The following is a 20,483-nucleotide window of genomic DNA, read 5'->3' as shown; positions in this document are numbered from 1 at the left end:
TGTTTAAGCGTAGTGTGAACTCACCCAGCAGGTCGGCCCCTTCATCCACGTCCCCTATGAGCCCCGTGCCCGCAGACGACAGTTCCTCAAACAGGGAGTCTGTGTTGCGGTCAAACGCCAGGTTCTCTATACCTTTCGTTGGAGTGCTGAAAGAGTAACCATAACAAGAAAAGAAAAAAAATCATGTTCCAGTGCAAAGAGAAAAGCTAGTTCTAGTAGACCAAGCAGAGCGTTCCATGTACTACCTGCAGGGTTTGTATCCAATCAGATCCATGTCCAGCTCAGGAGTGGACTCAATAATGTCCTGCACGTCTGAGTTTTCCTCATTTTCAGGTAAACCTACATGAGACAGAGCAAGAGAGGAAAATATGTCCTGTTAAACACTAAAAATAGGTTTATAGGTCAGAGGATCGAAATACATGTTTGACAAGTTTGAATCCATGTGCCCAGAGGGAGAAAACATAAAACTAAAATAAAAGATCAACAATCTAATATAAGACAATATACAGTGTATTGTAAAAGTATCAATACCCTTCAAACCTTTTCACATCTTTTCACACAACAACTATTATATGTCAGTGTTTTACCGGGGTCTTTACGTGACAGAGCAACACAAGCTAGCGTAGAATTGTGACATGAAAAGAAAAACCTATATGTGATGTTCAACAGAATATTTGCTAATATTATCTGCAAAGTGGACTGATTCCCTCCTTATCTGACGACCTTACACAAAAGCCATCGCAAATCATATAATTAGAAAACCAACCTAAATCATACTCCACAAAACTTACATCTGTAACTGCGCCAAAAGGTGATTCAGCAGAATATGAATGTAGTGGGGTAGACTACAAATCCAGACCACCTTCCTCAGATTTGTGTATTGTAAAAAAAAAATACAATACTTCTGGTTTAGCCGTGCTCTACTTTTTCTTAGTCACATCAAATCCCAACAAAATACATTGAATTTTAAAGTAGTGTGACAAAATGTAAAAAGAAAAATGTAAGGGGAATGAAACCTTTGACAAGGGGCCGTTTATGTGAACGTACCCACTGATATGGACCTGGTCCCTGGTGCAGCCTGCACCTCTGTACTCTTACAGATCCCATCTTCTCTCTCCATGTCTGAGCCCGTGGTCGACATCGGTGTTGCTGATTTGGAGCCAGTGATGTCCGACAGTTCATCCTTTTATGAAACAGCCAATTAGTTATAGGAAAAGACCTTTTAAAGGGGCTAAATTAAATGGTTAATTGAACCATATGCTTTAAAGTGAAAGGGCAGATTTAGGACATAAAACATACAGATCAATAACAGGTTCTCTGTAAAAAATGTGAGAGCACATCTCTTGGCAACTCAGAGTTACAAGGGAAGTGTTGAGGATAGATGGGACAACACAGGACTGGCACACAAATACAAGGTTGACACATCGCTGCACAGACTGTGGAGGGCTTAGCACAACATCCATGGACAACACCACAGAAGGGATCTACACAACAGGATGAATCTACGCAACACAAATCCACAGAGGATAATAAACTGAAAGCTGCTTTCGGAAAAATAAAACCCGCTAAAACAAAAGTTAACTGGTAGAAAACTGCAGCGTTAGAAGGCAGAGAGCAAGCTTTAAAGGTCTGCTGTGGTACAACGGCACGATGGTTAATGTACATGAATGAAGCACAGACGTAAAGCAAAGTGAAATTTAAAACTCAAATGAGGAGACGCCAGATGCAACCAGGCCGTGGCTGACTTTAATAATTAAGCAGTTTCAATAAGTGCATATGTTTAGCGTTCAGGCGGGAGCATGGTTGCATGTGGCGCTGCACAGCACAGGGGGTCTATGAGCTAAGATGGTCTTTAAATGAAAGAAAAAAAAAAAACTATAAAAAAAAAAAAAGATGACACTACTGCACTGAAGCCCACACACGCATGCAAACAATGAACTGCGCCGGCAGCAGCCAGCGCGCCGGCGCAGACACTCGTCCAACTACCTTGCAGTCGACTGCCAGTGAATTCCCCCAAGTAGGGTCCTGCGCACTCTTACCCTCCCTTTCCTTTGGGGGCTCGACAAAGTCCAACTGCTTGGGGAGGGGAGAGTAAAAATAAGGCTTGCATGTGCAGAAGCAGTTCAGCAGAAATGCAGACACTCAAACGTGTGCATGGCCGTGAAGTGGATGGAAAGGTGCATTCATAGCCCTGTGAGCCTGCGTGGTCTCTTATGTGGACAACCTTTAGTGTGGATTAGCGGTCCCTGCAGTCTGGGACAGGGGAGACCAAATGGTTGGTCCTGAGAGGATCTCAATTAATCAAATTTTGTTTAAAAATGCAAAGCATATACCGTATTCTTCGGACTATAAGTCGCTCCGGAATATAAGTCGCATCAGTCAAAAATGCGTCATAAAGAGGAAAAAGGACATATATAAGTCGCTCCGGAGTATAAATCGTATTTATTTAGAAATTTATTTCACACAATCCAAGACTAAAAACTGACGTTTAATCTGGTAAGGTAACTTATTTAATTGCACAGCTGCATTCACAATCGGCTGAACAACGCTCCGCTGCGTGAATGTATACTGAAACAGTAAAACAACACACAAACGTGTTCAGTCTTTGTTGTTTTAATTAATTTTTAAGTGGAACAGCAGCAGGATATAGTTTCCACCAGCTTAGAGCACCATCTTGCCGTTATAGACGATAATGTTTACTACTTGGTTCATGTTGCTCAGTATGATTTACCATTTAAAATTGATATATAAGTCGCACCTGGCTATGAGTCGCAGGATCGGCCAAACTGTGAAAAATAGTGAAACTTATAGTCCGAAAAATACGGTACTGTAACCGCCACAGTTTTAGGTAGCATAACCTGAAAATGAGTTCAGGGTTTAGAAGGCTTTTTGGGCTGAAAATTATGAAGACTTTTTTTGTTTTTACCTTTTTTTCCATGAAAATAAAATCAAAAACGTACATTTTGAATGATTCATAATATTCCATTTACCGTAAGGTAGTTCTTAATTGTGACAATAAAAAATGCATTTCCAGTCCAGTCTGCAACCACAGAACTGAAAATGTTACTAGTTATATTTGAAATTATGTATAATAATGATTGACAAAGCTTAATTTCTCCCTTCATATTCTAAAGTTGTTAAGTGAAAACACTTTTCACTTTTGAAGTTTAACAAATTTAAGTAGTGGAATGAAAACAGCAGAAGTCGGCAAAAGTTTTAAGGTTGATATGGTTTTGTTTTTTGCTTTTACAAATTCTACTGCTTCAGTTTTTTATAGTGCCAATTTTCATAAAATGATGTTCAGAAATAAGTTTGAGGAGCAACTTTTATATTATTGTTGCCGTTATCAGCACTGCTGCATCCAAACGGGCTTTTGCTATCTCACTATTATACATACAGATTCAATTCAATATATTGTGCAGCTGTAATTAACTAAATTACAACAACATAAACAAAAACGCACTTGCAGTGTCTAGGTCTGCCACAGAGTGACCAGCTGGCATCATTTCAACGATCTTATTGTTAACTGACAGGAAAGTGTTAATGAGGAAAGGCCAGCTGCAGGATGCTTGCTTTACTGAAATCCTGTTTGAAACAATTCTGCATTTTTCAACCATGATTACCTGCGGAAAAGCAACTGCTGTCATCATTGTTTTCCACCAAAGTGGCTTCACAAGCAAATATATTCATATTAGTAACATTGTCCCCAAATCAGTCATTTATCTGATCACCAATAACTTAATGGACAGACGTTCAGATACTGTGAATAAAGGTTCAAGGTTTGTCTCTTAAAGGGGATTCAACCGAGGGACTAGGTTGCCACCAGTGCAGAACTTGCTCAAGAATGGCAGGCGAGGACTTTGAACTCCAACCTTCTGTCAATGCAGGCAACAAAAGAGACCCTTTCTCCAAGAAATAAATCCAGAAGAGATGTAAACTCTGCAAGAAGCGGACTGCATGGATAAAGGGCGTCCAAAGAGGAAAATGTTTTGTGTCAAACAGTGAAGCAGCATTGAACCCTTTATGAGGGTTTGCATCTTGTTCAAGAGAGTTTGCTGAATTACAGGATCCATCGCCACAATATTCCCCAGATCTTGATCTTATTAAAAACCCTTCTGACAGGTTCTATAAACTCAATTTGTAGCTACATAATTGCTTTCAAAACTCATTAAATATTTACAGCTGAAATTCAATCATAGACACCAAAAACACAAAGGAACAGAAAAAACAGTAAAGTCTGTCAAAAAGCTACATTTGTGTCAATCTCAAAACTTTTGGCCACTAATATAGTTTTCAGTTTTAGCAAACTTGCCTTAGAAAATGTGATGAAAAATATGAATCAGTTCTGAAAATAAGAAATCATTACTCGGATTTTTAAAAAAACATCTTAAATTACTATTGTACAATAGATATTAAGTTGATTTATTTCTGGAAACTTTTTTTACAGGGTGCTTCTCTACGTTAACATAAGAAAAAATAAAATGCATTTTTTTTTTTAAATATGCTGTAAATATGTGATTTGTAGATGCAATGACAAATAAATGATATTGCAGATAATGACTAACATGCAACCCCATGCATGTAATTAAGTGCAACAGATCCGTTCTTAGACTGCAAGAAAAAAATGTAATATATTGTTGTTTAAACACAGCTGCCCCCATTAAAATAAAAGCTCCTCGTGTTAAAAGAGTCCCACACTTTTCGGATTGTAGATTTTCTCTTTGTGTGACCGAATGTGTACTATACATCCACATTACTCCCATCATGCACTGCTCTGCAAATGTCCCAACAAAATAACATAAAAAATTGCTGCCACTCTCCTGATCCCAATTACCATAGACTCTGACATGTTAAGCGTGTTTAGACATTGATGTATTTCCTATATAAAAATACATTTAAAGCGGTGGAAGATGGATCACATTTTCTGGATATACAATTATATACAATTAAAAATTCTGATGCACATAATGTTGTGAGAAACTCACTTACAGATTTCTCCTCTGTTTGCTTCTTTATCATAGTGGATTCTTTCGAACCATCCAACTAATTTTATGACGAGACAAACGTAGCCTTAGTAAATGCAAAATGCTGTTTTTACATTAGATTCATTTATTAAGGGAACAAAACTATCCAAACCGTCCTGGCCCTCCAAAGAAAGCATTTGCAATAAGTGGCAGTGGGTTTTTTACATCGATCGCCCTGAAGGTATTTTGAACTACTCTTCTTCAGAAAACAGTTTTAATTCAGCCACATGGGGAGCTTTTAAGCACAAACAACCTTTTAATGGTCACGCCACAGCATCTCACTCTGGATTCTGACTGATAAATACCACCCGACTTGCTGGGGTGCTTTTATCACTGTCCGGCTGGTTAACCTACAGAAGTTAGAAGTTTTCAAAATGTTCCACTTTTGTTTCGTCCGTCTAATGAATGTTTTCCCAAGAGATAATCAAGGTTTCATTTTGCATATTTGACAGGCCTTTGTGTTATTTTAGTCAACATTTTGAGCGATTTTGCTTTGAAACTCTCCCACAGACGCAAGTGCAGCCCAGTCTTTTTTTCTTATTGCTGAATCATAAACTGTAACAGAGGCTGCCGAGGCCTGCCGTGCATTGGAGATTGCCCCGGGTTCTTTTGTGACATTGAGCATGAGTTGTTGACGCTCTTTCGGGTAGACCTGCAACCCGTGGAAGGTTCTTCGTGTTGTCTCCATTTGTGAATAATTGGCTCTCACTGCGGTTCATGTGAGACCGTTTTAGAAATAGCTTGTTAACCATTTCTATATGTATTTTTCCATCTCTTCATAAATTTCAGCAGATCACACATTGCTTATGGTGATTTTTACCCGACCTCATGTTGTCAGTCAATAAAGGAATCATTTAAGTGACTTCTTGACTCTGCATGTCTGCTAATAATCAGGACTCGGTGTGGCTGGGAAGAATAAATGCCAGGGTTCCCACACCTTGGTGAACATCAAATTCAAGGACTTTCCAGGACCAATTTCCTCAAATTCAAGGACCACACGTGGCGGCATTTACCTACTGTGACCGCTGAATAGGTTATCATATTTTAATACAATGCAAATTCAATAAAAAACTAAACGGCATAGAAGTTGTTGGGTCAGAAGCAATGCAAGAAATTGGACTTAATTTATAGCCTACATTGATGTTGATCATATTCATAGCCTACATTTATACCCACAGTACATGGCTATGCCATACTACATTACATATAAGATGTACATTAGCCTACCGTTTCATGGAATTTTATGGAAAAAAGTGCAGCATTGAGAATTTCAGAATTATATCAATTTGTTTCACTTACTTTCATCTTTGATTAAGGTAGTTTTTGACTTTGACTCTGAAAAGTCGCTAAATATAGCGACAAAGTCGCTGAGTTGGCAACACTGCGTAAATGTAACCTATTGGACGCTCGTAGGCCTAAACCGTAGCCTAGCAACTAACGAAGAAGAGCGAACGTACTTTTGCAAATCAAAAGTCTGCGGAATCAACATAATTTTAAAAGATCGTGTGGTAGTAAAATAATGACACGAGTCATCATCCGTGTGAACTTTCAACCCCACAAAAAAATTAAAGGACAAGGTGTTTTTTTGGCTGTTTTCAAGAACTTTCAAGGGCCTTGAATGAATTTTTTCAGATTCACAAACTTTCAAGGATTTCAAGGACCCGTGGGAACCCTGAAACGCTGTTGACGTTGTTTCTGTTCCCTTAAAAAAAACGTAACCGTCGTTCTTGTATTTACTCGGGTTATCGTCGTCCGATATTAAAATACGTTCCAGGATCAGACACAGGTTATGCGTGACAAATAAAAAATAATGAAATCAGCAGCATACCTGTGGAGGGGCAAAAACTTTTCCACAGCACAGTAAACTAGTAGAAGCAAACTAAGCGGAAGATGCCAACAATGATTAACATTTACGGGACACATTTGGGTTCCTCCGCTGGCCGCTGTGGGAGAGGAAGCTTGCATATTCATCAGTGGTTAAAGAAGAGTCTGACCACAGGGGTGGCCTTGTCAGGGACCAGCTAAAATAGCACAGGAGCCGCATCAAAGGCTCGCTTCTTTTTCAGTGGATCTGAGCCCAAAGCTCATCGCTCAAAATGCTGTAGTTCAAAACCTGAAGCAGGCAGGAAATTTGATTCAATAATTCTCTAAACTTGATGTATTTATCTTGCTAAATCAGATGGACAACTAATTACCTCATGTTACCAGATCAAAAGGACAAATGACTCACAATCTGGTTAAGTGGAAAAAGGCATCGTCTGAGAGGCCCCAGAGCTCAGAGCCTTCAGTCTTTTCAGAGCAACAAAAATGTATATGTCAGAAGCCCGTTTCCGAATGCCTCTGTGAGTCAGCAGCCCCAGCTGAATAAGACGTGACATTATTCCCTGATGAAAAAAAAAAAAAAATCCCTGTAAAGTAATTCAGGGAGGATCCACAGACACACCCACCTTCAGACTAGTGTTGGAGCGTAACTGAGCTGAGTCAGCGAACCTCCAGCCCTCCGTCCCTGGCGTCTCGGCTCTGCTGTGGGGATCTGGGATTATCAAAGACGCTCCGCCAGACGAGGGAAAAACCCCCAAAGAAAGAGGCCGCTCTCTCCTAGAGGAAGGTTTTATTTAATGGTTTGAGACCACAAGCAACAACACAAACAAAAGTGTTTTCTTGAAGATTGCTTTAATGCGAAGGTAGCTGCTCTGCATCTGAGCTCGTCTCACCTCATCCGGCCGCCGGTCGCGGACTCTGACGTCTCGCTTATCTGCTGCATTTTGATCCTCTCCACATGCTCCATGTAATTATGAATCATCTGCACAGAGTAAAGGCCAACGACTCAGAGAAGAAGATGTCACAGGTTTACTCTAAAACGCACACTTCCCTCCTCCGGCTTTCTCCTTACCTCGGAGTGCCGCTGGTGCAGAGCATTGTACTCCTTTTTCAGCTCCAGCTCTCGCTCTTCCAACCTGCTGACTGAACGAGACGGGAACACTTTTCAGTTTCAGGAGGTCGTTTCTACGCGTGTGAAACAAGGAAATGCAAGGGATATCCATAAAATGGGAATGAACGACTCGAAACACAAGCTAAACTAAGATAAAATGTTTTAAGCCCTCGTATGATTGTTGACTCAAACTAGAAAAAAAAAATTAAATTATATATTCAAGTTTGTGAAGAATTTCATTCCACCAGGCTATCATTTTATGAAGCAGCTTGAATAATGCCGGTGAAAAGGGGTTTTGGTGTTTAGTCGACATAAGTGACAGAGATGCGTAATCCCCTATTAGCGTCCTGGCTTTGGACTAAACCTCGCTGTGAGAGGCTGCCGCAGACAGATATGCAGAGGAAACTCTCAATACTATCAATCACAGCCGCTCCAGCTTCTGCGCGCTGCCGGAAGATGTCTCACACCCCCGTGTGGATTTTGACGCAAATGGGAGGATTTTATTTCGCTCGTTTGACTCATTAAATCTAAAGAGACTGAGATGGATGATGAGCAGAGGCGTGTTGCAGAAGTTCCTGTGTGAGTGTTTGACAAATCACTAAGAAATAGCTAAAAAAGGAATTTTAGCAATTAGATTTTCGTCTGGACCATCTTTAGCCTTGAGCTTTGATTACGACACGTATTGGCCATGACTTTGTTTAAATAGGCTTATGAGCTGACCCCAGGAAGAAGAACAGATGCAGCAATGGGGATCTAACAATAATAAACAATAATGCAAAATCCAAACTTTAAGTTTTTAGCTTTACTTCTTCTTTATTACAAGTTTGAAGGTGAGCCATTTCTCCAAGCTGTCTAAGGACTACACACGTGTTTATTTTCATGTTGTTTACCCACAATGCAGCGCGCTGTAGTCCCGTTTCTGCATCTGATTCACTTGTAGCGGGGACCTGGACCGATGTTTTCGGGCAGACCAGTGTTTGCTTCTTTGCTAACATGAAGATTAGTCCAGGATATTCTAAATTTGAATAATTCCTTGTATACTTCATCTAATTTTATCATTCCAGCAATTTCTTAACTTGTTTTGTTTGCTCGATTACTGCCCTGCACCCTTGTGGGATTTAGCAAATTATACAGGACCTTAGCATGTAAAGATGAGCTCAAATAGTGACTCCTCTCCCCTGATGACTAACTATTTATTTATTGCCGAAGCTATAATAGTGTCAGAAAAGACAAAGATTTCAGTCCAGCACTGAATGGAAAGCCAGTTACTGGTGTTATTGCTCCTGTGACTAGAGAAAGAGGAAGGTGAGGAAAAATGGGCGCGGAGGAAACCCTGATAACAGTATGAGCACGGCACACTGAATGACCACACACCTCTGAACCAACCTGATATGGTTTTGTCTAAGACGGACAATAATCTCAAATTGCCAAATCAGTTGAGGACAAAGAGTTTGATTACTTCTAAGAGAAAAGACACGTTTTCACCGGCCGTATAAAGTGCTGTCCACTGTGGGTGTTAAAAGCATAAAGAGCCTCATATGGCATGTGTAAGGATTAAATAACTTCTTGCGTGGGCAGGTACATGTTCATTTTTGCACTGACTCCATTTGCTTTAGTAGAACCTCTAAATATGAATTTAATTTGTTCCATCAGGCAATTTCGACTTTGAAACTGGAAACACGTTTTCCCCGCTGAAAATAAAGGATATTAAAGTCCTTTATACCAACCCCACACCTGCCAGAACATGCATACCACGCAGCCTAGCCACATGTAAAAATTTATGTTTTTTATTTATTGTTTTTCCATTTATTTCAAGCAATTAAACATAAAACAAACATTCTAAAGTCCTGAATGAATGGGAGCAGAAAGAAGAATAATCTTATGTGATTTGCCCCCTTTACCTAAAGCATTATATTTACAAAGAACTTAAATTACGAAATCATCAACAACAACAACACAATAGGCATGAAGATATACATAACAAAAACAAAAGATAATGAAATTAAATATCATTTTTTTAGGTTGATTTTCTGTATATTCATAAAACATAATATTTAATATGATTATTAATAATCAGGCATAACTGACATATTCACTCCGCTTAGCAGCTTTTATTGTCCTTTTTAATGTGAATACTGATTGTGATTCTTTGATTTCTTGGTTCAGATTGTTCCATTTAAAGGTCTCAGTTCCTTTTAAATTATAAAAAATACTGCTAGAAGAATTGTTTGCTGAAACAATAATATAACAATAAGCAAGAAGGACGATAAAGATAGTTTCTCTGGGACACCAAACTATTTGGCGTGATGATTTTCCAAAGAAACAGCGGGGAAGCGCTGGGAGCCCTCACATCACATCACTGTTTCTGGGCTTGCAATTAAAAAGAAATCAGTTAACTGAACCATTGTGAAGCCTGTGCTTCACAATGTTAGGAAAAATCCCAAAACGTTGCGATCGTACAGAGTTATTCTGGGTGACACAGCTTCAATGTGCTGCACACAGAGCCATCCACGCACCACTTCGATGGCTATGGTGGTGGTTCACCTCTGCTGTCGTCTGCTTTGCCCGCCACAAACAGGAGTAGGAAAACAACACAGGAGAAAGACCACGTGCAGCAGCAGCAGCAGCAGCAGCAGCAGCAGCTGGGTAAAAAGAGACGTGCACTGGGCCGGCTCACACTCTGGCTCTCTAACGGCATCCTCTGCATTTTTACTCTGAAGAAAAATTAGTTTGAGGCAGTACGAAATTTGTTATTATAGCCGACGCGTCTCGAAAACATGCTTTACAAAGAGAATCACATGTTCTTCCAGCGGGAAAGACTCTCTCCACGGTAAACTCCGACTCCTGACAGACACGCTCGTGCCCAGGAGGCTAAAAGTTACAGATGGAGATGAAACGTTAAAATGAGAAAGCATCTAGTGAGGAAAATGTAGATTTTGATCAAATTATAATCATCATTATAACAGAAAAGTCTCTACAGCTCGGTCCTCCAACACGTTCCAAAGAGATTACATGAGCAGTCTCATCATGATCCAGGTGACCAAGTCCTCCACTCACACCAAGCAATAGATTCTAATGACCCAGGACAGTGGTGGGTGGGTCAGTGATTTACATCTGACTGAGAATGTTCCTACGAGGATGGGCCTCCATGTCCTTTAAAAAACAGCAGCACTCCAGCTGCAGGTTGCTCAACTGCGAGCCACCAGAACTGACAAAGACTCCTGGATAGGTGTCAAAACGTTTCAGAAAGAAATGAGAGAAAGTCCTTTTGCCTCGGATTTAAGCCTGTTTGCTGTAACATAAAACCTTTTTTGTTTGATGGTTTTCCCTATATTCAGTGCTACTAGGTAGTATATGGGGACAAACGTGTTTAAACAGAAACATCAACCTATACAGGATGTGCGAAAACAAAACACAGGAGGAAATGAAGCCTGTCTATTCCTTCACCTGCGTATAAACTGGTTATTATGATGTCCTACAATGTTAAACATCTAAATGGAAACATCCTGATTATAATAAGTATTAGGAGTGCATCATTATGCGCTGACCATTTGTTAATTGAATGAAAAATAGAGTAATTTTCAAAATCCATTAGACCCCACTTAGGAGACAGTCATTTATAAAATACACGTAAACAAACTGCACCCGGTAAAAAGCATTGTGGACGTTTTGCAGGAATATATACTTTCTGCTGGATTAATCCACATTGTTTTCCACAGAATCAGCTCACAATGAGATAATTATGGCAATTTTGGGCATTCCTCAGGCACACTGGGACTGTTTTTAATGTCCCGCCGACTGCTGCCTCATTGACAGCGCAGCAGTGGTGGACTGTGACTCTGAAAGCAATCAGATCGAGTACTTGAGGCTGGTGGAAACGGATGAATGATTTACCACAGGGAGCGGCAGTGACTTAGCTCCGACCCCTGACCAGTCACACTGCGCGTAGACTGAAAGGACTGCACACGTATTTTAGTGCTCAGTGAGTCAAGGAGAAATATGCATACACGGATACTGAAAGGGGAAGGGGTGGATGGGGGGTGTCCTTTTCCAAGCTGTAAGTGAATGACTCACTTTAACCAGCCCTGCTGCTTTGTGCGCTGCTCAGTCGGCAAATCCACATTTTCCACCAAGACACAAAGTGTGAGCCAAATTCTTCTCCTCTGCCGCTTAATCCAGCGAGATGAGCGGCAACGCACAGCAGCATTAATGGAATAACACCAATCCCGTAATCCTATTACTATCACCATGCATAAAGACCAAAAGCATGTATATAGCAGGCATTTATATCTTAATATAGGCGGTACGCCTTTATACGGACGGACTTTTGGGGATTCAACAGCATTGTTTAAAAGTCGAACCCGGACAACCATAGAGACTCAAGGATTAATGTCTCGACCTACACACATGGGGATTAAGCTGTAACCCTCAGACGAGAGGGTTATGATTTATTTTTTTATAAACCTAAAATGAGGAAACAGGAAAGTTTAGGGATTATGATGGCCAGTGTCTATGTGCTCTGGTCTGTGTGTGTGTGTGTGTGTGTCTGTGTGTGTGTGTGTGTGTGTGTGTGTGTGTGTGCTCTTACTCTGGTCTGCATAGTTCTTGATTTTGAGTTCCAGCTGCCGCGAATGAGACTCCATGCGGTCCACATGGTTCTGCAGGTCCTTCTTCTCCTGCTCATGGGTGTCTTCGAACTCTATGAACTTCTGCTCCGAGCAAAACACAAGGTACACAAAGAAGACTCGAGTTATACGAGCTGGAATTCCTTTAAAAGCCCATCAAATCTCATTTACAGCTCTGAGTGATTTAAGGCGTTTTAGTCTGCAGCTGCTTTGCTGTATGGAGGATGCAGAGGACAATTTCAGTCAGCCGGGAAACTTTTTCATGCTAAACGATTTAAGACGTTCTGGGATTTGGATCGCACGTTTCAGTTCCTTCAAGTTCCCCTCTGGGCGGAGCCCCGGATGGGAAAATATGTTGTGTCTGTTGGAGTCCACTTCCTGTCCGGCTGAGCAAGCCGAGGCCCCGATGTGGTTCCCCTTCTTCCTGTTGGCGCGCAGCTCTTCCTTTGCTTTGAAGCCCAAATCCTTACACAACCCTGCACTCAGTGCCACTGCAAGGTTAAAACAATGATCTTCTTGAATCCCGATGGCTCTAAGAATGAATGCAAGTTGCATTTACGACATGTCTGAAGTGACCAAATCGCATTAGGAGTAAAGGCAACTCTCTGATCATGAAGAGGCTGCATTCCGAAAAAAACAACAACCTGGAAGCAAAATCAAATCCATAATCTCTCCGCTGACTCGTCGGGGCTGCATCGTTTGTTTTGCCGACACAAAAATCAATGACTTGACGTAGTAATGAATCTGCATTTTATCTCCACATCTCTGAATGATTTTGTATATCCGAGGATTTAATATCAAAATAGCGTCAGATAACAGATAATCCAGCGGCGATAAATTAAGCGTGGGACTCCTAAATGCACTGCTTGTGCAAGCTTACTTTGCCACTTCACTAAACGCTATAAATCACTAAGTAGAAGGCTCACAAAAATAACATTATGTGGAAGCAGCATCCTTCTTCTGGTATATTTGGGGTCTTTTCTGTTGACCCTTAAAAACAAAAACAGGAAAACAAAAGGGAAGAAAATGCAGAAATGGAGGCTGGAGGATGTTTCAACAAAGGATCACATGACCTGGAAGTAACCAGCATGCCTGATGTGTCCCTTCCCACTCAGTCTTCCTCAGGGGGGAAATGAACAAAGAAAAATCTGGACAATCTACGTAACAGCAGCTTTATCATCTTAAATCATTTGCGTTTGGATTTAATTCATGATGTCTGCTGTCTGCCTGCTTCTGCGCGCCTGAGTTCGTCAGCCAGCGCGTGCTGCTGCGTCCTGGGCCGGTTTCCTCGCCGTGGGTCAGGGCAGCAAACTGTGTTCCACCACATCGACGTTCGTACAAAAACAGCGGCTCGGTGCAGATCCCCTGAACAAACACGGGCATAAGTTGGGAATTATCCTTCCCTAAACGCATGACACACACACACATGCTCATTTAGCGCATGAAAAAGGAACTTTACCTTTTTGAATGCATTCGTTTTCTCGCTTATTTTTGTACATTTTAAGCATTTATACAGCAGCCTTACATAGCTTTGGAGAGCCGTAAAAGGATCCCGTGAATGTTAGTCAGGGAAATCACCTCTGGCGCTTTCAAAGTAGGAAAAGCTGGATTTTAGAAGAATAGGTGTGCATGAGGGCAGATAATAAAAAGTATCACACTAAAGCCCATTCTCACCCTGTCTCCACTCCTTTAACCAACAGCCTTTCTCTTTGTAGTGTTTTTTATTCATATATCAGAGCTCTGATTGCTAACGGAGCCCTTCGCTCTCAAACAGACTATCTAAGGTCTACTGCTGGTTCCCTGAGGCTCTAAAAGTCAGGGCAGATGACCGTTCACACTGAGCCTGGTTCTGCTGGAGGTTTTCCTCTCCGTTAAAGGGGAGTTTTCCTCTCCACTGTCGCTTCATGCATGCTCAGTATGAGGGATTGCTGCTAAGTCATGGACAATGCAGACATGCGACATGTTTTGCGAGATTTCCCGCCTGACATCTGAATGTTCCCGAGTTAAATCTGTTTGTGTGTGGCGTGCTGTGCTTGCTCTTTGACTGGACACCACACACTGTATGATGAAAGCTGTTATATCGACGTTTTTTTTTGCCGTTATAAGTTGTGTCTCTCAGGCTTTGAAAATTGGCCGAGAATGTTAACACCTTGCCGTATGAATCAGAATCAAAAATACTTCAATAATCCCAGAGGAAAATTACAGATTTCCAGAATTTAGGTGCATACACAGAGTTTTACTTCTTAATTCAAACTCTGTAAGCACAGCAAAGTTATTTTTCATCAATTTCCAACTTTTTTCAACCGTTAAAGGGGATTTGCCATGCAAAGTCCACTTTTTTTATCACTTAAATATATTTTGTTGGGTGCTAGGAGACTGATAGACAATGTTTCAAAGTAATTTTAAGCAATCTACTTAATCTACTTAATAAATATATCTTCCACCAGTAGGATGTTATTTTGGTTTTTAGAGTATAACATGCAATGAACTTACAGTCAACATGCGATTTGAACCTTCTTATGACTATTTTTCTCCACAGTTCATAAAAATATATAAATAATATTAATTTTTATACCACTATATTTGATCATACTATTTTTTACAAAGAATTATTATGTCAAATGCCAATGATTGAGGGTAAGTTGGCTCAGTGTTATTAAAGAGTTTTACACAGCAAAGCTGCTGCAGATTGTCAGCAGTCAATGACGTTGATTATAATAATAAAAACACATCAATATCAATATTAGGTGATGGATTTCATGATTTCTGTTTTGTTTTTGAGTTTTGTTTGTGTGTTTTTTTTTTTTTATGAAAGTTAAAACCGTTCCCATCGAAGCGCTCTAAAATATGGGAGTATTAAGTCAGGTGAGGCTGAACAAAGGTGTGGATGTTCTGTAAGCATTGTTATGAAGCACGGCAGGATAAGCGCCGCTCATGAGCAGCCAAGGAGACACAAGGGCTTCTGAAGAGCCAGAAAAAACAACAACATTTTTTTTGACTGATCCTATTTGCACTCTGAGGTTAGAAGACTTGTCTCTCTGGCAAGTTTTCCAATTCTTCCCACACACCAACAGTTTGGCTGTGAATGCCTGTGTTAGTGAAACACCCATACTAACCACAATTACTTGTCTAAATGACACGAATATGTAAATCATTAAAACAGAAATTCTGAAATTATACACACATTTAATGAACACCAATCGTTTACAGAGCTACAGCATTTATTATTACATTGTAACTAAAAGCTGAAACAGAAACATAATGTTTTTCTCTTGGTGTTGCACTCATGACTAAACTGAGGTCTATTCTTGCTGCCGCTTCAGTCTCACAATATTTGATCATCTGGATTTCTTTATTTGTAAAAATATAAATATTAAAGATTTGACTTTATTTACTTTTGTCATCATCCTGGAGTGCTTAACTTCTTAAGCCCGAGGGTCTATTTTCTAAAATATAAATAAATAAATAAATAAAATGCATACTCATGCTTTATAAGGCATTTCTCAACGTGTACAATGCCTAAACTGCTAATCTTGTTATCAGCTAACATAGAGGTCCTGGAGGATGATGTGGGTGTGAAAATATGAGAGTTGATTATCCTGGGCCTGAGTAAATGAGATTTAAATGCCCCAAAAATACATTTTGCCTAAAAAAAAAACAACAAGATGTTTACATGCAAAACGTCTTACTTTTACCGTAAAGAAGGAAATAAACCCAATAAATTGTAACTACGACATCTTGGTTACATCTGTGGCCAGTTTGGTGTCCACATACCAAGCAATTAAGAAGGTATACATTTTTAGATTGAAACAAATCCGGTTGTTTTTGCGCCATCTTGGCATAGTTTTGGCAAAAAAAATTTAATTTAAATTGTGGGATGCTATCATATAGTTGGTAGACACTTTTGTAGAGGAGTCTCAGATGAAGATCAGGACTTTTGATAAATGTGTGTTGGTCTCAGTCAGCTACAAGCGTGTTATTGTTGCTAAAGAGCTTTTTTGCATTTTTTTTAACATTTTTATTTGTGGTACAAGAAAAAAAAGGTTTGTGTAAAAACAAGAAAAAAAACAGGAGTTGCTTGAGTTCCAGGGACTGATCCTTCACCAACATTGACTCATCGAAAGCGTAGGCCAAAAAAAAATCACAGGAGGCAGTCACGTTACCCCCCAGGGGTATCCAACTCCAGTCCTCAAAGAGCCACTGTCCAACAAGTTTTAATGCATCTCTGTGCAACAAACCTGAATCAAAAGGTTGGATTACCTTCTCAGTACATGTGAAGTCCTGCAGAGGCCGGGTGACGAGCTCTTCATTTGATCCAGGGGGGCTGGAACATCTAAAAAGCATGTAAAAGTTGCAGGACAGTGGCTGTGGAGGACTTGAACGGGACCCCACCTGTATTACAGTCACAATCATTTCTATCCGTACTTCAGCTTTCATGTACCCAACATCCAGAGTTCATCATCAGCAGTTATACTAGCCAACAAATCCCTCCCTTTTTTTCTTCTTTTTCTGTCAACCCCTTTCAAAACATTTTGCAGCATCACGCCCTAAAACGCTGAGTCACGTCACCTGCTCCTTCATCCTGGCTCTATCTGATGCAATAACAAATCTGTGTGATGAGAGGCTGGGGCCACCTATGGTTTAGTGGATGTGTTTCGTACACACGGACTACATGCCGACCACTTCACCAGAGCATACGGCCACTATAACCAGCGAGTCTGGTGTTTAGTCTTGTTTACATCCTCAGTGAGCTCCGTGGATGCTGCCGCGCCACGTGTGTACTCGGTGGATCCACCGCTCAGGGATGCTGGGAGGAGAACGAGCCTCCAGGAAGACAACCGCTTGTTTTGTTTCTTTCCCCCCCTCTCCTCCTCCTCCTCCTCCCTCTCTCCCTTCCAGCTCACCTCCTCCGCATGTTTCCTCAGAGCTTTCTCCCGCTCGTACTGGGTGATGAGCTGCTCGTTGTCCTCCTTCAGCAGCTCCAGCTCCACTTCGTGCTCCTGGTTCTCCGCGAACACCGAGTCCAGGTTCTCCAGCACGGCCACCACCAGCGGCATCAGCTCCTTCACCACGTCCTCGTCGTACTTGCCGATGAGCCGCTCGAACTCGCGGTAGATGGAGCTGGCCAGGCCCGAGACCCGCTCCGACATCATCGCAGATGTCCCCGGGTCGTCCTGGTACACAACTCCGTCTTCCAGCTCCATTTTTTTTAGTCCTCTTTTTTCCTTTCAGCAAAAAGGACCGGCTGCTGTTGGGGTTTTATCCGCTTTCACCCCGCCACTATGAACGCCAGTAGCTCCTAAATGAAAAGCGGGGTTTCTTTAACAAACAACGGACACATTTGTAACGGCGCGCGGATATAAAATCACTGTGCGAGACAAGCTACGTGGATATCTTCCTACTTATTCCTCGCTCGTCCCGTGCTGCCTTCAAGTGCTCCCGGAAAGCGTGGACTACCCAAGGCAACGTTGGGCAAACAAAGTTTGGCGTTAAGACACATAGTTCAGTTTAATTTGCTGAAAAGCACAGTCAGATATTTACCCACACAATCTAACATTTATGAGAAAGTTTTATAGAAACAAAAGATGCACACGTTCGTCTCTTTCTTTCACTTCTTCATTTTCTTTTTCGGTGAGAGGGGTGTATTTTTAAATAGATTTATAATAAATGCAAAACAAATTTAAACCTTTGTATCGTGTGGGAGATGAAAGATACCTAATTACTAATTTCTTAGTTCACGTTCACGTTTGAAGTCTCAATTACGACAATTCCAACGATCTTTGAACCCATCCTCCAACAGCTGAGTCGCTGACCGAATCACGTGATGACGTCACATCACGCTACAAACGTGGACCATTTACAAAGACACCCTATTGTGCTCATACGCCATCGATCATTTTTGTGAAAAACAGGAAAAATAAAAGTGTTATATTTTTTTTCTTTACTTTTACGTATACTTATAATTTGAGCCCCTAGATGTCCTAATACAACCTGAATGTTATAAATATTGAAACATGTGTTTTATTATTGCTCCTCTAATTAGGTTTAATTAGTTTGATAATAAAAAGAAAGCGTACATGTTATCACATTGGTATAACAGGCAAGAAACACGGGAAATTGAATACTAGGCATGGAGAGTGTAACAGAGAAACGGGGAGCAGGAAATCAAACGAAAGACACCAGCAATGAGAAATGAATACCAGGGAGTTTAAATACAGAGGGAGGTGTGAAAAAAAAGTCAGACAGAAAACAGGTGAAACTAATCAGAAGGCAATGAAGAATGGCTGAGACAAATGAGCTGAGTAGTGGAGTGCAATTTGCAGAAACTGAAGAAGTCTACCAGGAAACATTACAAAATGTACAAAGAATGACTTATGAACAAAATCCACAAACTGATTCACAAAGTGTGAACTAGAATAGGAGTAGCTAGAAAATATACACGGGACAAAACAGAAACCCCAAAACACAAACACATTACAATAATCAAGCAAAGGGGAATAACTAATGATCTCACAATCCAAGATTAAAATCCAAAGACCTAGAGACTGTGACATATCTTTATTGTCTCTCAGTTGGAAAATTCAAAGGTATCATCAGCAAAGTTATAGTTCCAGGCAAATGTACGCAAACAGATACCCATAAAAAATATCAATAACAACAAGACAAAGGCTGCTCAAAGGAAAGTCAAAGATACAGCATGGGAAAAACTACAGTCAAAAATAGTTTTGAAATTTTCAAGTTTAATAACGTCATATAAAAACTGGAAAGTTTGTACAGTCTTTTTGTGAAAACTTGTGCAAAAACAGACTATTAAAAATAATCTGTGACAGTGAAAGCATCTTTATGGTATTGCTGTTTATCTGTCTGGAAGTCGACCCTGATACCAAAACAGAAATAAGAAACGGAAGAGCAGTAGTTTCTATTGTACATTTTTTTTCTATGACACACACACACAAAAAAAAAAAAAACAGTGTCACATCGCTTAGCTGAAATATGAATGTTGAATCCAATCAGAGATGCCTTGTACTTCTAGTGAGACGTTTGCATGCACTTACCATTAGCAGGAATGTTATTTCAATTTGGGGCTTTTGATTATTCATTTGAACCACTTTTCTTTTCAACAAACAATTTCTAAACCATCCTTTAAAATACAGAGTTTACTGGAAAAATTTAATTTCATTGTACAGGTTTCCCTAATCCACACGTCCTGAAAGTTAAATAAATTGGCTTAAATGTATACATGCATATCTGGTTAAATAGCAGTTTCAGTCCTCCAGCTTTTTCTGCTTCAACAATATTCCATCGTTTTGGAAATACATCATTGGAAATGGCATTGAAACGGATCCAGAGCTACAGTTGCTGCAACCACAATACATGACTGCCTTCAAGGGTTTGCAATAACTTGAGTATTTGAGTCAATGTTGTGTAGAAATTATGGTCCCCTTTTTCCTTTTCTTTTTTAATAATTTTTGGGGATTTTGTTTTAGCATAACTATACTGTGTAAGCTTTTACTACAGTATCTCAGTTAGATTTAAACCCAGACTTTGACTAACCTTTATTTTTTCAGGTCATTCAGATGTTGACTTCCTGGTGTGCTTTTGGACATCATCTCACAACATAACCTAGTTTTATTCAAGCTTATGGTCACGTCTGATTGCCAGGCATTTTCCCAACACCATCACCTTATCACCACCATGCTTTACTGCCAACAAGATGTCCTTCATTTGAAATAATGTGTTAGTTTCAAATTGCATGTACTCTTTCCAAAAAATTCCACTTTTGTCTTGTCAGTCCACACAATATTTTTCCAGATGTGATGTGGATTATGAGCTGTTTTTGGGGTGAACTGTGAGACGGGCCTTTGTGTTAATTTTACACCGCTCACCTTTGGGTGTTGTTGT

General features: G+C 40.3%; 1 protein-coding gene across 7 annotated transcripts in view; it reads right to left on the bottom strand.

Annotated features, from left to right (window-relative positions):
* The window catches only part of spag9a (sperm associated antigen 9a), a 38,316-nt gene extending 20,299 nt beyond the window's left edge, over positions 1 to 18,017 (bottom strand). For 4 of the 7 annotated variants that reach the window (XM_012881584.3, XM_021308095.2, XM_021308094.2 and 1 more), the window contains exons 1-9: positions 17,486 to 18,017; positions 12,545 to 12,665; positions 7,918 to 7,988; positions 7,739 to 7,827; positions 7,472 to 7,622; positions 1,987 to 2,076; positions 1,048 to 1,183; positions 246 to 339; positions 25 to 146 (exon numbers count right to left, since the gene is read on the bottom strand). In XM_012881584.3, the coding sequence (XP_012737038.3) occupies positions 25 to 146; positions 246 to 339; positions 1,048 to 1,183; positions 1,987 to 2,076; positions 7,472 to 7,622; positions 7,739 to 7,827; positions 7,918 to 7,988; positions 12,545 to 12,665; positions 17,486 to 17,785 (1,174 nt within the window). In that variant the 5' untranslated portion in view covers positions 17,786 to 18,017. The remainder of the gene's footprint in view (positions 1 to 24; positions 147 to 245; positions 340 to 1,047; positions 1,184 to 1,986; positions 2,077 to 7,471; positions 7,623 to 7,738; positions 7,828 to 7,917; positions 7,989 to 12,544; positions 12,666 to 17,485) is intronic. The other 3 variants (XM_021308097.2, XM_021308098.2, XM_021308093.2) reach the window with 2 other exon arrangements.
* Between the last annotated feature and the right edge of the window lie 2,466 nt (positions 18,018 to 20,483).

Source organism: Fundulus heteroclitus, chromosome 16 (assembly GCF_011125445.2).
Source record: "Fundulus heteroclitus isolate FHET01 chromosome 16, MU-UCD_Fhet_4.1, whole genome shotgun sequence".
NCBI lineage: Eukaryota > Metazoa > Chordata > Actinopteri > Cyprinodontiformes > Fundulidae > Fundulus > Fundulus heteroclitus.
The sequence above is the reverse complement of the archived record's forward strand: the minus strand, read 5'-3'. Positions and strand labels throughout refer to the sequence as shown.